The sequence below is a fragment of the Heptranchias perlo genome, chromosome 24 (genome assembly GCF_035084215.1).
Source record: "Heptranchias perlo isolate sHepPer1 chromosome 24, sHepPer1.hap1, whole genome shotgun sequence".
Classification (NCBI taxonomy): domain Eukaryota; kingdom Metazoa; phylum Chordata; class Chondrichthyes; order Hexanchiformes; family Hexanchidae; genus Heptranchias; species Heptranchias perlo.
This window is the reverse complement of record NC_090348.1, coordinates 29315804-29332418: the sequence shown is the minus strand read 5'-3', so window position 1 is coordinate 29332418 and position 16615 is coordinate 29315804. Positions and strand designations below refer to the sequence as shown.

The 16615-nt window shown below is 40.0% G+C and overlaps 1 protein-coding gene across 6 annotated transcripts in view; it reads right to left on the bottom strand.

Moving 5' to 3' along the window:
* Nucleotides 1-16140, bottom strand: part of gsap (gamma-secretase activating protein) — a 78401-nt gene extending 62261 nt beyond the window's left edge. For 5 of the 6 annotated variants that reach the window (XM_068004984.1, XM_068004986.1, XM_068004987.1 and 2 more), the window contains exons 1-10: nucleotides 15840-16140; nucleotides 15394-15473; nucleotides 10486-10542; nucleotides 10318-10387; nucleotides 10054-10110; nucleotides 8730-8818; nucleotides 4558-4627; nucleotides 3184-3233; nucleotides 2564-2668; nucleotides 76-135 (exon numbers count right to left, since the gene is read on the bottom strand). In XM_068004984.1, coding sequence (XP_067861085.1) covers nucleotides 76-135; nucleotides 2564-2668; nucleotides 3184-3233; nucleotides 4558-4627; nucleotides 8730-8818; nucleotides 10054-10110; nucleotides 10318-10387; nucleotides 10486-10542; nucleotides 15394-15473; nucleotides 15840-15927 — 726 coding nt within the window. In that variant the 5' untranslated portion in view covers nucleotides 15928-16140. The remainder of the gene's footprint in view (nucleotides 1-75; nucleotides 136-2563; nucleotides 2669-3183; nucleotides 3234-4557; nucleotides 4628-8729; nucleotides 8819-10053; nucleotides 10111-10317; nucleotides 10388-10485; nucleotides 10543-15393; nucleotides 15474-15839) is intronic. The other variant, XM_068004985.1, reaches the window with a different exon arrangement.
* Between the last annotated feature and the right edge of the window lie 475 nt (nucleotides 16141-16615).

The following is a 16615-nucleotide window of genomic DNA, read 5'->3' as shown; positions in this document are numbered from 1 at the left end:
AGTACAGTGAGCAATTCAAAAATACTAGAAAGAAAAGGGCATAGATGGCAGATATAAAATTCACAACTGACTTACCAACATTTCATGATTCCTGTCAGGGTAAAACTGGATGCACATCAGAACTGCATTCCTTTCCTAATTAAAATAAACAAGTCATTATCATCGAGGAAGTCTCTGGTTGTGAAAATAAAACATGCTACTGGAGTCTAATTTTACACGCAAACCATGAAACACTTGCTATGCATATTAAAAAGACATTTTCATAACTACAGAAGTATATTAATTGTCCTCAGTACTTTAACATCAATACAAAAATGCAAACTTCTGCATTGCACATTTTATCCAATTTACTAGATGTGGTAAAGCCATTCAACTACAAATCTACCTAATACACTACAAGTGCCTTTCTGCATGAAGTTGTTAAGCAGTCCATTTAAATTTCTCCAATAAATTTTTTTTGTTAATGCCATACTTGTACAAAATTACCTCACTCCTCTTTGGTCATAGGTTCAAATATTCGCAGAAATTATACAAAATCACACTATTGGGTTGGTCACATTTTGTTACCAGCAGAGAGACTCATGGCTCATTTATATTATGGAGTCCACGAGCAGTTTTCTTTGAGCTATACAAGTCAGGTGGTCCCATTGGCAACATAAGTGCTATAATTAACCTCAATGTACCCAGACTACGGGAGTAAAATTGAAATAGCTGGATTTCCCTTTCTCTATTGTTATCCAGTGACCTATGCTGAAAAGCGTATGTGTTAATGTCAAAAGCAAAATACTGCAGATGCTGGAAACCTGAAATAAAAACAGAAAATGCTGGAAATACTCAGCAGGTCAGGCAGCATCTGTGGAGAGAGAAACAGAATTAACGTTTCAGGTCGATGACCTTTGGTCAGAACTGGAAGAAGTTAAACAGTTTTTAAGCAAGTACAGCACCAGGGAAAGGGTGGGGAGGGAGAGGAAGGGGAGGGGAGGAAAGAACAAAAGGGAAGGTCTGTGATAGGGTACAGGGCAAGAGTGATTAAATGACAAAAGGGATGATGGTGCAAGGCAAGGAAGGTGGTAATGGGACAAGGAAAGAGACAAAAGATGGGTCTAGAGGAGCTGTAAATGGCAACAGCAGAACCATTACCAGCTCCTGCTTGTTAATGTCAACTATGGACAGGACTCCACTGTGATGCTTCGTATGGTAGAATAATCTGCTAATATTCAATGTCTGTGCACATGCACAAACAACTACTTAAGCAGGGTACTGAATGGCTGCTGGTACCAATGGAATTGTAACCCAGCACTTTAAATAGAAGGGAAGGGGAGAACATTTTTTCTCCCCTGAGAATCTAGGGGCTCAATTTTGAAATGGTGGCGGGTTGGCAGCAGGGTGGGGGGGGGGGGTGAAAGTGAGCGTGGCAAACCCGAATAAACAAAACTTACAGTTTCCAACACGATCGCAACGTAATTGATGGCGATTAAAGCTCTTTCCGGGTTTCGCACTTGGCAGCCCCTGATTGACTGGCTGGCTGCCGACAGGAGCCGAAACGCGAGGCGGGGGGAGAGAGAGAGAGACGTCATCCAGAGCTGGAAGATCCGGGGGGGGGGAGGGGAGAGTGGAAGATCGGGGGGGGGGGGGGGGGGAGACTGGAAGATCATGGGGGGAGAGGAGAAGATCGGGGGGGGAAGGGGAGGATCATGGGGGAAAGAGGGGATGATCGGGGTGAAGAGGGGGAGATCAGAGCAGGATGGAAAGGTAGGTTGATTTTGTGCTTTAACTTTGTGCAATGGTTTTTTTGTTAATTTATTTAGTTTATTTTTGCCTGATCCGGCCCTTCAGGCCTAGTTTCACCAAGCATGAATCAGAAGCCGTGGGAAAGCCGCCCAGGTAAGTTAAAAATCGTTCTAACTACCTAATATGTCACAAGTAAAGTGCTTAAATACCTCAATGAGGTACATTTGGCTCCTTAACTATCATCCGGACTCGGGATGCCCGCGTGCACACAGGTGCGTTCATGGGGAACTCAGAAGTCGGCAGTTTGGAGCTGGCTTTCGAACCCGCTCTGCATTTCTGCAATTTTTGCAGCCCCCCGCCCCCAACACACTGACAATTTACGTTTAAAATCGAGCCCTAGGTGTCAGCGTTGGCTGACAGGTAGCACTTGCCTCAGAGTCAGAAGGTCTTGGGTTTAAGCTCTACTCCAGAGACTTGAGCATATATCTAGGATGACACTCCAGTGCAGCCCTAAGGGAGTATTGCACTGTTGGAGGTGCTGTGTTTCAGATGAGACAATAAATCAAAGCCTGATCTACCTTCGTAGGTGAATGCAAAAGAATCCCATGGCACTTTTCAAAGAAGGGCAAAGGTGTTCTCCCGGTGTCCTGGCCATTATTTATCCCTCAAACAACACCGTCAAAAACAGATTATCTGCTCATTTATCTCACTGCTGCTTGTGAGACCTTGGGTCAAATTGCAACAATTAATTACTTTCTGTCCTTTATTTATTCTAATATTTGATTTTTAATTCCATAAATCAAACATAGACTCGTGTCAAATCATTTTTTACCTTTTCAACAATATAGAACAGCCTCTGTCCCTGTGTATCCCACTGTGCCCACAAAAAATCTTCAGCCACAATATCCTTGGGAAGTCGATCAGGATTCTGAACCATCTAAAAGAAATTTAAAACAAATAAAGATTTCTTTATGCTCAAAAGAGTTTATTCACAGGATTATAGCAGTTTCACAATTGTCCAGCAAATTAAAAACATTGATAAATTATAGCTGTATGTTGCAATACCATGATCATAGCAATCAACTTGAAAGGGGATACAAAGTTGAAAAGTATTAAAAGTACTTTTTGTTGCAATGATCAGCTCAGCCCCTGATAAAAGCTTTCAGAATAGTTTCTAAATCCAAACGGATCTCAGGGGGTGCAGCTCACATTGCGGGCCACACCTGGCCTTTCCACACATGTATATTATAATGTGTTCAGACTTGTAACATCTGTAGCAGGCTATAAAACTACAGCAGATACAATTCCAAATCAACATTTTTAAGAGGCTAAATTCCAGAATCCACAATCCAATTCGACTGGCTTTGCCCAACTTTCTTCCTAAAACATGTTTCAGCTCCAATGCATGGTATCCTTGCACCTCATAGTACATCTCCAAAACATCTAGCTTACCACTCTGTAACCTTCTTCAACGACCACACTTATGTGAATATGCTCAATGCCTAAACAAGAAGGAAAAAAAATAATTTTAGGGTGCTCAGTTTATGATGGACATGCATAATTGAGTTTAAAAAGACAACACAATAGTACTTGAGTGGGATTGGATAATAAAACATGAAATTGTTAGAGGATAACAAGTAAAATGACATTCAGGTAAATGGATGGAGACACTGTAGTTATGGTGATGTTACATAAACACTCACTACTCTCCCTTGGTGTAATGTTAAGTCAGAGGATACAATGTTTTTTTAATTACAGGGGCACTATATTTATATAATGCATATTGTATCACTCTATCGTTAAAGTCAAGCAATGTTTAACTGGCTACAAAGTAAGCTCAAACTGAGGTGAATTAGAGACCAACTGTGGTTGGTGACAGAAGTTTGTAGATTGGCAGCTGTTGTAAATCCCCAGCTCCAGGTCTAGCTGCAAATGACTAGCTTTCTTTCTCTGTATCTTTGTAAAGATAATTGCTCATCAGTAGGTTCCCTATCTCTTCAGTTTCAATTTATTGCTGTGGTAGGAATACAATATTTGGACCAATCAGGTGTAAACTTTGAACATGTAACATTTTAAAGTGTGTCACATTTGCTAGAGGCACAATTTTCGTATGTAGGTAAGTGACACACCAGCGTACAAACCAAAACAAAGGAAGTATTGCATTTGAGAAGAAATATAGGACTGAGAGATGATTGTGTTACATTAGACACAGCTTTTAACTTAAAGGACACAGGTGCATAGATTATTCCCATGTTTTCAATCAAATGTGTCTTCTATTATTGTACACTTTTCTAGGCACGATCACTCGTATTAGGAACATTCTGATCAAATTAAAATGATCAGTTGTAGCTGACAAAGCAGCATGTGCATTCAACTTCAAAGTCAATAGCAAATTATACTAATAAAATAAACAGCATTTATCTACTGACCAATTTACACACCAAATGCAGTACATTTATGCAAAAATAATAGGAGCAATATTTGTCTAATATAAACACAGAATAAATCACATTAAAATTCTTGCTCCCAGAAATCTCCCATGTCAAGCTGGATCTTCCAAATTCCTGCCACTCTATAAACACCTATTAAAATAAATGAGTTGCCCAGAGTGACTGGGCCTACTATTTTTTCCCCCTCTCATCAGGAAAGGTAATTGGGCCTTCATTTTCACTCTTCTCACAACAGAGATCTGTAACTCTATGTGTGGAGAAACTTGTATGAACCTACATCCTACCACCCAGTAACTCTGTCACACTTTGGTGTGTGTAGTTTCTGCCACTCCTACTTGTTCCTTTAAAAAAAAATCAGCATAATCACAGTACTTACAACTGTCCTCTGAAACTACCAGCAAATGGCTTTCAGGGAATGGTTTCATATCTGAAGCAGGATAGAGGAACTGCAAAAATAAAATTTTAAAAAAGACACTGAAACTTACAAGTATTTATATTTTTTAAAAACTAGCACACTTGGATATACAAGATAGTTGAAGTGGCAGTCAAATATTGCCTCAGAAGTACAAATGTACAGCTCTCCAAATGACATATTAAACGGAATAAAACAACATCCATATTTTCAACACAAATGGAGAACCAATTATTCTTCACTCGAGTCTAAATATCACGTCTTCTCAGGTTATTTGACCTAGTTCTACAATCAATTTTTGAGCCTGCTTGGGAGAAGTTTCAAAGGGCTGCTGGTGCCTATGGATCCATAGCATGGCATGACTCAGTTCTTTAAAGAGCAAAGAGGACACTGGAAAAATAAAAAGCAGTTTTCATATTATGGCCCCATGCCCAGTAAAGAAGCAGGAGGGGGTGTAGCTTATAGGTTTCCATCTCCATGCCTAAGGTCCATTCCCAGCTCCCAAACCCACTGACCAAGAAAACTCTAACCACCAGCATAAAGACCCTGCTACAGCCTGCACCAGGAAAAAGGTAAGTGTAAAATCTCCAATGCAATCACAGGCTCCCTTTCATACAAGCTGGATCAGCAAGTGCTGCTACAGCTAATCTGCCAGTTTCTAGAATAATTCTTGGCGGTGTCAGCCAACTCTGTCAGCTGACCTGATTATTGTAGCCGTGACCCAGAACAGGAGTCTGACCCAGAACAGGAGTCTCACATACAAAGAGGTGAGCACTAGTGCTGCAATTCACTCATCTCACAGGAGTCAGCTGCCAGCCCCAGAAAACCCCCTACAAATGGAGCAGATAAGCTGCTTCTTCGCTGGAACAACAGGGATTCCACTGTCTGAACAGCTGAAGAAGCACACCCACACCCAGAGGAAGCAAGAATGCAAATAATATTACAAGCAAATGCAACAGCTTTCTCTAAAGAGGGAAAAGAGCCCCAGCACTAGTCCAGAGTACCCCATCCCATGTGCCGCTTCAACATACTTGACAGAGTACCTGCATGACAGCATCCTTCCCTTACAACCAGCAATCAACACCCTCAGCTGCCCAACACTCATGCCAGGACTCTTGGTAGTACAAAATCCAATACCACCAATAGATGACCAGGCTCTAGAACCCTCAAATGTGCCCTTGTATCGACATGCCGATTGCAGCAGTAAACTTTGTTTGCACGCTGCCACTCAACCCAGCTTGGGCTAGCAAACACTAGGGCTGTACAGGCGTCAGTCTGGGCCTCAGTGGTTGAAATGTAAATAAATGTCATCCACTGGTCCCAATAAGATGCCTCTGAAGCATCTCCATTGCATACATCTATACTCTTCCAGAAGTCCATACATTTAGATTATTATTAGAGATGGCTGGGCACCAGAGCTATGAAGAAAAAATTAACAGTACTGAGATTTTTTACATTGAAAAAAAAGACAGCTTAGAGATAACCTTTTTGAGGTATTTAAGATCTTCAAGGGAATAGATAAATTGGATCTCCAGGTAGGTTGTACCATGCTGATCAAGGGTCAAATAGCAGGGAAGCTGATCACAATGTTCAATTCCCCTGCATTCCCAGCAGCATTCCTCTCGCTCGTGGATCACATGGAAGGCAGTAATTTTGGGCCAAGACCTAAGCATTCTCAGTTGGAGAGGCTTCCAGTGGACATGGGCTGTGCAGGGTAAGCAGCCAAAACAAACTGGGAATGATGCAATGACTTACATCTGATAGAGTCACTTACCCAACAGAGAATGGATTCACCTTTTATTCAAGCGCACATAAAACAAACAAAGATTCTCCAAAACTGACCGTTTCTTCTGAAGCACCTACCATGAGTGGAGATCTGTCGAATAAGACCCAAAACCTTCTCTGACCATGTTCTAGTTACCCTGCAACTCAGTCACAGATCTACCACCCTATTCCAACTGGACCCAAGCCCCAAACTCTTCTGTGACCAAGAGTTCATGACCTTCCTGCAGGTGCAGCTCACCCACTATATATTGGGGAATGGTAAACCCACACCTCCCCAAAGCTAACTTTGTGAAACACAGTGTTCAGAGACCATATTATTACCTTCTCCTCTACCAAACAGAGCCGAACATTGCAAACCCAGAAACACCTGAAGCAAAAGGATAGAACTATCCTGCCATGAAAGGCACCAATCGGAGAAAAGCAAGCCCTGACACAAACCAAAGGGGAACTAAAAAGCCTTTTTGCTGCAGAGTGGCTCAGAAACTCCTCCAACACATCATGGTTAAATATTACGAGCAGGATGACAAGCTGGGCAAACCACTATTTTACACTCCTTGCGAAAACAAGTACAGAAGTCACATCAAGTAGGAAAGCAGAGTAACTAACCTCCAACTTCATGGATCAACAAGAAATTGACAGATTTCCATACCTCACTTCAGAGTCCCAGCTAGTGCACTGGAAACATCCCACCACCTTGCTGCCACCACCTCCCTCCCTACTCAACAAAAAGCAGGCAAAGTCAATGGGCTCCTCAAATGCAGACAAGGAGATAAACTAGTAATAGAAACCCTCCAATTTGGGAAATCCCTTGATGGCTACCTAGCCAAATTCCACAAGGCCCTACTCCCTAAATTGGCATTCCTGAATTCATTCCTATCCCTGATGCCCAATTATACATCACAAGTAACATTCAACATGCCATTTCATCTTTGTAATCTGTATCAATAACTATCTGTGCCACACATCAATCAACTGTCTTTGCAGGTCTGCTCTTAAGTTTACAATACACTAATGTTAAAATGCTTAAATCACTAGGTGCAGTTCATTCATGTTATCCATTACACAAGTATTGATTCCTGACTATGGCACGGTAATCTTTCATTACTGCAACCCTTGTGCATGCAATGTCTAAATTTACCCACTGCCAAGGTAATTTGAATAATTGTTTTCAAACACAATCACTGAGTTAAGGAAATTAAAGGAGAGGCTTTCCAAGGTTAAACCCATTAAAGTTCAAATATAGGGACAATAATAATGAAAAGCTACTGGAAAATGAAAGTACAACGTCCAAAGTATTTATCACCAAAAGTCAATATCCATGCCCAGTAAACACTATTCCTTATTTTTGACTAGTCACACAAGTATCTTCAAATTTTTGATGTCTGAATTTGAAACTGAAAAATTTGAAACAGTATTAATAAGTGATACATTTTACACAACTCCCTCGGACCTCACACTCTCAAATACTCTTCCCCCCTCCCCCCACCATCAAATGTCAAGACCAGAAAAAAGATGTAAACCTTTTAATATGCTTCATTAATTTTCAAAAATAAACAATCCTGCTGCAGGTTAGTACGTGCGTTATTTCTTAAATGCAAAAGGTTATCAAAAGGCACAGGTTTACCTCTTGTGTTACTACCATCCCAACTTTGCCCAACTAGGTCACAAGAGTTGTGAGAGATATAATCGTAAAGTCCTTTTTATCCTAAATCCTATGATTGTTCTTCACTGTAGACAGATTTGCTGATTACTAGCTTTCAATTATGATGTTATATTATCCTCTTCCTTGACACTCAATTTTTAAAAGAGGTTATTTTCTCACCCTCTTTCTACACATGAATAATTTCCAGGGCAAATTGCTGGTCAGTTCTGCTCACAGGCCACTGCCAGTGCTATTCAGTAAGAATCGCACGAGACTCCTGACCCACTATAACTCTCCCAATAACAACAACAACTTGCATTTATATAGTGCCTTTAAAGTAGTAAAATGTCCCAAGGCGCTTCACAGGAGCGATTTTCAAACAAAATTTGACACCGAGCCACATAAGGAGATGTTAGTTCAGGTTGGTCAAAGAGGTAGGTTTTAAAAAGGAGAGAGAGATAGAAAGAAAGGTTTAGGGAGAGAATTCCAGCTGCGGAAGAAGCACCTTGGTTCTGCTCTTCACTTTTCTTCCCCTAATGACCTGAGAAATATGTTTGAAATTTGCAGGTGCAAATCTATGTCCCATTGCTAACACTCAGCACAAATAGCAAGGAACACGGCTTAAAAGGCCACCAAGCCTGCTAACTCCCAAACATTTAATATAAAGCCTAATAAAAACAAAATTAGGGGAACAATTAGTGATAAATACCTGAACTCTGACATGAGAGTCAACGGCTTTTAAGACTTTTGTGTTATTTACTGGATGAATTTCAATCAACAAGGTCAAACACCTGGCTACTGCAAAAAAAGTTAACAAAGGATAACAGTGAAATAAAATGAGTATTTTATCGATACATTTCCTACAGTTTAAAAAAATTAATTTGTTTTCTACAAAGGCTTTTATGTAGTATTGCAACAATACAGTATAATTAATACATAAAAATCATATATAAGTCAAGCTAAAAATAATACTTTCAAGACATATGTTCAAGTAAGCGACATAACTGGCCTGTTTTTCTTATCCCTTTGGATGTCCTCAAGCCATTCCCTATCTTACCCTATCCTTTTCACTCCGTGTGCAAGACATTTTAAATATATTCATTGTCCTTCTGTCCCTGTAAATGTATCTCATTTATGTACAATACTGAGGGACATTTTTTCATTCAATATAGCAAAATCATGAACGTGCTCTTTATAAATTCATAGTGAACAAAGGAAATCTTCCCCTGCTTTTGTCACCACAGATGCTTAAATCTTCCTTTTTCATGTATGTTGAAAATCCTGAAGTTTATAACAAAACACTAATATTTGTACTTTCATAACATTTACTCTAGAAAAGAAACTGTTGAAATCATTACAATTCAAATGAATGGTTTGACCAGTCATTTCCAATATTAAATAGTAACAGATTTGTTGAATAAATCAGATGGTTTCTTAGAATTTAAATATACTTTTAATACAACAATGAAGTGAAGTCTACTGGAGATTATTTTTGTCACATAGCATTGAAAAGCATATCCAATTATTTAAACAATATAAAACCCTTTAGAAATTTCAACTGAAATACAAAGGAAGAAATAAGCCACAAATCCATCAACTCAAATCAATCTGAAATGATATGCTCTTGAATGCCTGTCAATTGAAGATACCTTCAAGAAATGGTCAAACATGTGTTGGGCCGATCAATCACCATTTTCAGTCTATTATTAGCAACTGAGCATTCTCCATTACTGGACCCCACACACAACACCTGAGCGAGGGCAATTATCTTTGAAAGCTTCAGTGGATTGGGGGAAAATACTATAAAATTGGCTTAAACTGTGACTGAATAGCAATAATTAGTTCCTCCTATACTCAACTGGGAAATGCAGACTAACAGGCATATTCAAGGATTAGACTATGTCCTTCAAACTTGATCCACCATTAGTCTTCAGAAGTTAACAGTTCAAAAAACAAACTCAGTTAATATTTCATTTCAAAGTTTTAATAATGTTCAGTTTAAAAACTATACATAACAACGTTTAAAATAATACCTGGTCTGAATGTTTCGATTGGTAAACCTCTTTGAGTAAACTGCAGAATACTTACAGCTAATAAAAAGAATATCAAGAATTTATTTTTCTTAGAAAAAGCAAATTCACTTAAGAAAGATGAAGAACTCAAATTTAAACAACTCAAACTTTAATCTTAATGTACACTACTATAACTCTGATACATGCAACAACTTACAAGTGTAAGTAACATGAACACAGTATAAAACAGTTCTCATTGCAAGAATAGAAACTGGTCTCACTCACCCAGCAATGTTCTCTCCATGTTGACAGAGCAACTAATCAAAGACACTTCTCTGTCAAAGATATACAGCAGCTGGGAATATAAATGAATAGCAACTTAAAGGGAAAAATCACAGCAAAGTTTCTACATTTTGCTCAAAACAGGATGTTGTAAACATAAAGTGAGTTTACCTTGTTTTGCTTATTGTGAGGATCATATATGCCAATACATGTGGTTCCCTTTTTACCCTTTAATACAAAAACATTTTTACTATTTTCACATTATCAAGCAGTACTTTTTCCACAAACAGTACCTGAAGCTGCATTTCTTTAAAAACTTTTATCTTGATCATAATTCTGTTGCGATCGATTTCAGAACTGGCAAAGATAATTGAAAATGAAATCCCTGGGCCTGAAAAGTCCATGCTAAATTTACATTAAGGCAACAAATGTATTGTGTATTATGCAAGAAGATGGGATTTCTTAAATATTACAGTAATATAAATTTGCTATTCCCTTACAAAGTATGTATCTATTAAAAATCTTGCATATGATGCACATTTCCTGTCATCACAATTTTCAATAATAATTTTATATCACTGTTTGCAATGTTAAAATGGTATGTAAATAATAACGCTGGCAATTTTATGTCAACAGTTATTTGTCACAATGTAGTTGGAGGCTCTGGCCACCAGATGGTGCAGTGGCACGAGTCTCTCAACAAACTCCAGTCGTTTTTTTGTTTCCCACCCCCTGCGTTTCCCCCCCCCCCACACACACAATTTTGAGGTGTTTTCTCCCTGTTTGTCTAGCATAGAAACATAGAAAATAGGAGCGAGAGTAGGCCATTTGGCCCTTCGGGCCTGCTCCGCCATTCAAAATGATCATGGCTGATCGTCTAACTCAGTAACCTGTTCCTGCTTTTTCCCCATATCCCTTGATCCCTATAGCATTAAGAAATATATCTATCTCCTTCTTGAATATATCTAATGACTTGGCCTCCACTGCCTTCTGTGGTAGAGAATTCCACAGGTTCACCACCCTCTGAGTGAAGAAATTTCTCCTCATCTCGGTTCTAAATGGCATACCCCATATCCTGAGACTGTGACCCCTGGCTCTGGACTCCCCAACCATCGGGAACATCCTCCCTGCATCTGATCTGTCTAGTCCTGTTAGAATTTTATATGTTTCGATGAGATCACCTCTCATTCTTCTAAACTCTAGTGAATATAGGCCTAGTCGACCCAATCTCTCCTCATACGTCAGTCCTGCCATCCCAGGAATCAGTCTGGTAAACCTTCGTTGCACTCCCTCCATGGCAAGGACATCCTTCCTCAGATAAGGAGACCAAAACTGCACACAATACTCCAGATGTGGTCTCACCAAGGCCCTGTATAACTGCAGTAAGACATCCCTGCTCCTGTACTCAAATCCTCTTGCAATGAAGACCAACATATCATTCGCCTTCCTAACTGCTTGCTGCACCTGAATGCTCACTTTCAGCGACTGGTGTACAAGGACACCCAGGTCTCGTTGCACCTCCCCCTTTTCCCAATCTATCACCATTCAGATAATAATCTGCATTTAGAACACATTTTTCACCCAATAAATAGGGCACACAGGATTCCCTTACCCATTTGCAAGCTTCCACCTGGCACCTGTCACCCAATTTTTAAGTGCTTTTTCAACCATTTATCAGATGTTTAAAACATAGTTTTTGGGTTTTTCACGTGTAAATGGTAGCCAGGACCCCCCTGCCTATTTTCAGACCTCCCTACAATCTCAGGCCACCTGATCGCAGATTTGGTCCTGCCTGAATCCCAGCTTTCCCCGACTGGCCTCATGCCCTAACATCATAACCCACAGCCTCGGACTTGAACATGTAATCCTGACCCCATGACCCGAGCCCCCACTCCGCACTCACTTGCAGCCTTCCTTTTCCCTGGGAGTTTTCCTCCCATCAATTATTCTTCATAATGGCCAAGCCATTACTGATATTTTCACTAAACAAATGCTTAGAAACACTTACAAACCGATTATATATTATACAAATATATGGTACTAACTGTTTTAAGAGGCTCAGCAAATTAAAGAGCCTTTTAGTTTTCTGAACCAACATTTATGGTCAGCAAATACATGATAGCTCATAGTACTTTGAAAAGTAAACTGCTTGTAATACTGGTGAAAGTCGATTTGCAGCCACTGGGGCACAAAGCAATGGCAGCATGTACCTGCTGGTCTATGAAATTACTGACTCATTGCTGTCAAGTTTTCCATTTAATCTGCCAGTGCCCCACTACTGTATTAGTTCAATGATGCCCACTGCTCTTAATTTCTTAATTTGCTAATGCCTGCTCTATGAACTTATTGATTCAGTAGTACCCACTGCTTCATTAATTTTTATTAATTCACTGGTACCTATTTAGATGTGCTGCAATGTTCATCGATATCTTTTCAATGTTATCAGTGAATCACAATTCATGTGGTTTGTATGGTTTCAAGTTTTCCTGTTAGAATTGTAAACCATCAAAAAAAGCTTGTTGTTCTAATTTAAGTTCTTCAGCTTGTTCTTTTATTTTAAAATCTCTGTTATTGTAACAAGAGCTTCTGTTGTCCACTGTTTTTGGGTATACGGTCATCACACTCTTTGAGGAAATGGAGATAAAACTCTTCAACATTGTTACAGGTCTCGAATCCCTACCTGCAACTCCATGGAGGATCATCTAGTATATTGTTAAGAATCGTGGTGCATAGACTGCATTTGTTGTCTACAAACGTATTTCTTATAACACTTAACTCAACATTTATACTGGGAACTTACAATGTAAACATTTATAATGGGAAAACTTTATGTAAAGATTTTGCCATCATGGTTTGTTCATAAGTGTACCAATCAAATCACTGAAGATGCTTTTTGAACAAATTTCTTGTGCTATTTTCTCCCTCAGTATCTGATATTTTTGCTCAGAGCGGTAACTCTGTAAATTGAAGGCAGATCCTGCATCTAAGCATGTGCAGTTTGCAAAATTTCCCAGAATGCAATAATAGCATTCAGCAACTCAAATTATCAAATACTTCTCTCCCCTTAAAAAAAATTTTGTTTTTCAAAATACTTTTTTTTAAAAAAAGCTAGACAACAAATTTTAAAAGCTTTATTTGGATAAATTTTATATTATTTTTTTAAAGCAGAGTTTGTGTGAAAGAGGACGTGTGTTAGAGGGAGAGTGTTAAGAGTTTTTTGAGGATGTAACTAGCAGGGTAGATAAACGGGAACCAGTGGATATAGTATATTTGGATTTTCAAAAGGCATTCGATAAGGTGCCACATAAAAAGTTATTACACAAGATGAGGGCTCATGGGGTTCGGGGTAATATATTAGCATGGATAGAGGATTGGTTAACGGACAGAAAACAGAGAGTAGGGATAAAACGGGTCATTCTCAGGTTGGCAGGCTGTAACTAGTGGGGTGCTGCAAGGATCGGTGCTTGGGCCTCAGCTATTTACAATCTACATTAATGACTGAGATGAAGGGACCGAGTGTAATGTACCCAAGTTTGCTGATGATACAAAGCTAGATGAGAAAGTAAGCTGTGAGGAGGACACAAAGAGTCTGCTAAGGGATATAGACAGGGTCAGTGAGTGAACAAGAAGGTGGCAGATGGAGTATAATGTGGGGAAATATGAGGTTATTCACTTTGGTAGGAAGAAAAGAAAACCAGAATATTTTTTAAATGGTGAGAAACTATTAAATGTTGGTGTTCAGAGAAACTTGGGTGTCCTCATACAAGAAATACATAAAGTTAACATGCAGGTACAGCAAGCAATTAGGAAAGCGAATGGAATATTGCCTTTATTGCAAGGGCGTTGGAGTCCAAAAGTAAGGAAGTCTTGCTGCAATTGTACAGGGTTTTGGTGAGACCTCACCTAGAGTACTGTTTACAGTTTTGGTCTCCTTATCTACGGAAGGATATACTTGCCTTAGAGGCGGTGCAGCGAAGGTTCACTGGGTTAATTCCTGAGATGAGAGGGTTGTCCTGTGAGGAGAGGTTGAGTAGAATGGGCCTATACTCTCTGGAGTTTAGAAGAATGAGAGATGATCTCATTGAAACATATATTATGAGGGGGCTTGACAGTGTAGATGCTGAGAGGTTGTTTTCCATGGCTGGAGAGTCTAGAAGTAGGGGGCATAGTCGCAGGATAAGAGGTCAGCCATTTAAGACTGAGATAAAGAGGAATTTCTTCACTCAGAGGGTTGTGAATCTTTGGAATTCTCTACCTCAGAAGGATGTGGATGCTGAGTTTTTGAAAATATTCAAGGCTGTAATAGACAGATTTCTGGACACTAGGGGAATCAAGGGATATGAGGATCGGGCAGGAAAGTGGAGCTGAGGTCGAAGATCAGCCATGATCTGATTGAATGGTGGAGCAGGCTCGAGGGGCCATGTGGCCTACTCCTGCTCCTATTTCTTATGTTCTAATTTATGTTCCTTTATCAATGAAGTTGAATTTTGAAAGCAAATAATGCTTCTTTGTTTAGTTAGAATGTGTAAACATTCTAATTGCTGAAACCTGTTCCAGACTCGTCTAGTGCAAAAACATAGTGCAAAACGGGCGATAGCGAATTGGCAGCCCATTTTAGACCCAACCCAATTTTCTTTTCCATTGAATTGTGCTGCCGATTCATTATCACCCATTCTAATCTACCGCCAAAGACCAATTTCGCCCCCAGAGTCTCTCACTGACTGTAGAATGTGCTTATTTAAGCCACTTCACTGCAGAGTACCTGAAGTGACCTTAGTAGCTAAACATCACAGACTTGCTCCAGGCCCCAGATTAGCCAGTAGCAGTGCCATGGAGACCAGCTAATAACTTAAAAATAAGGAACACCTCCCCCTCTCCCCGTCCCCGCCCCCCCCCCCAAATTTAAACAGTAAGGCAGCTCAGATAGTGCTAGAGAATCTTAACTCCTGCTGTTCTTGTGAAATCAGTGTTGCAGTCACACAGGACAAAAAAGAAATCTATTCACACTGAGCAGCACAGAATTGACACAATTTATGTATAACTGAAAATGGCAGCCGTAAGTACAGGAAATAGTTCTACCTTCCAGGTGTACAGGACACTGCCATTCTTTTCAACATTGATAACTTGCAACTCTGTTTCTGAAAGGCTCGTAGATTCACCTAAAACAGAACTCAGTAAAAGCATTTTACAAGTTGGCTTACGTGAATAAAACGCAGCTAAAAAAAATGCACTTAACAGTGCGCGGTTTTCATGAGTGTGTTACTTTTCGCAGTTACACAGAAACCAATTTGAATCCATTTGCAAGTATTGACCGACGGATCCGAGTTCACACGTTGCAAAAAGAACAGTCAACGTTTTAAATATCACTGCTATGCTAATTAGCCTTTACTTTTCAAAGTTTTAAACTCCTACGTTCTATGCTTGTTGCAAATGAGCATTCGTCAAAATTTACTGTAACCAAACTAGAACTTTTAAAATCTGCACATTATAGCAGCATTTCATGAAATGGAATTATTGTAACTTACCGTTTTCATTAAGGGGTGTCAGTCTGCACTCCAAAAGCCAAGGAACAACATCATTCTGAATATCAAATAAAGCGTTTAATTCCAACATTGTCAACAAGCTTCCCCCTCCCGTAAACAAAGTAAGTGCTGTCCCAGTGCTTCAAGTCAATCAGGACTCCTTTAGGGGATCGTCCAGTTTCGGTAACAATTAAGAGAGCGCTGCCAGCGAACAACGCCGCAAAAACATCCACAGCCCAACTAACGGGTGTCTATAACCCAGTTGGTTTTGTTGTCACGCGAACAGAACCTGCTCATCCCAGAGATGGAATCACCACTGGCGCTGCTGTTCCTGTTTTCAGATACAGCAGGAATTCCCCTGCGCTCCCCCTCGGCGGGTGCGCGCTCGCCTTTCACTTCCCGATCTCCCACCGGGACTTGCACAGATTGTAACACTGGGCGAGCCACAGCCATTTGCAGATTTCGCGAAACAAGAGCAAAAACCTAGTCTGTGATTAGTTAAACACGGTGTCAATCATGTGCAGTGTGAGCGTGGTTATTAACCCAGTCCTATTGAGTCTCCAACGCGGCTTTTTTTAAAGTTTCGGACGGGGGTATCTGTCGCTTCATATCACTGCTGAGTGTTTCTCGATCGTTGGCAACAGATCGTTGTATTATTGTCTAAGGAATCCTCACATGGACACTGAGGGATTGGTGCTGTTGCTTCCCTTATTTTCGCCATACCGAGGGCTTCTGTCATCTTCGCCTATAGGGCTATATAGTATGGAAGTACATTAAGT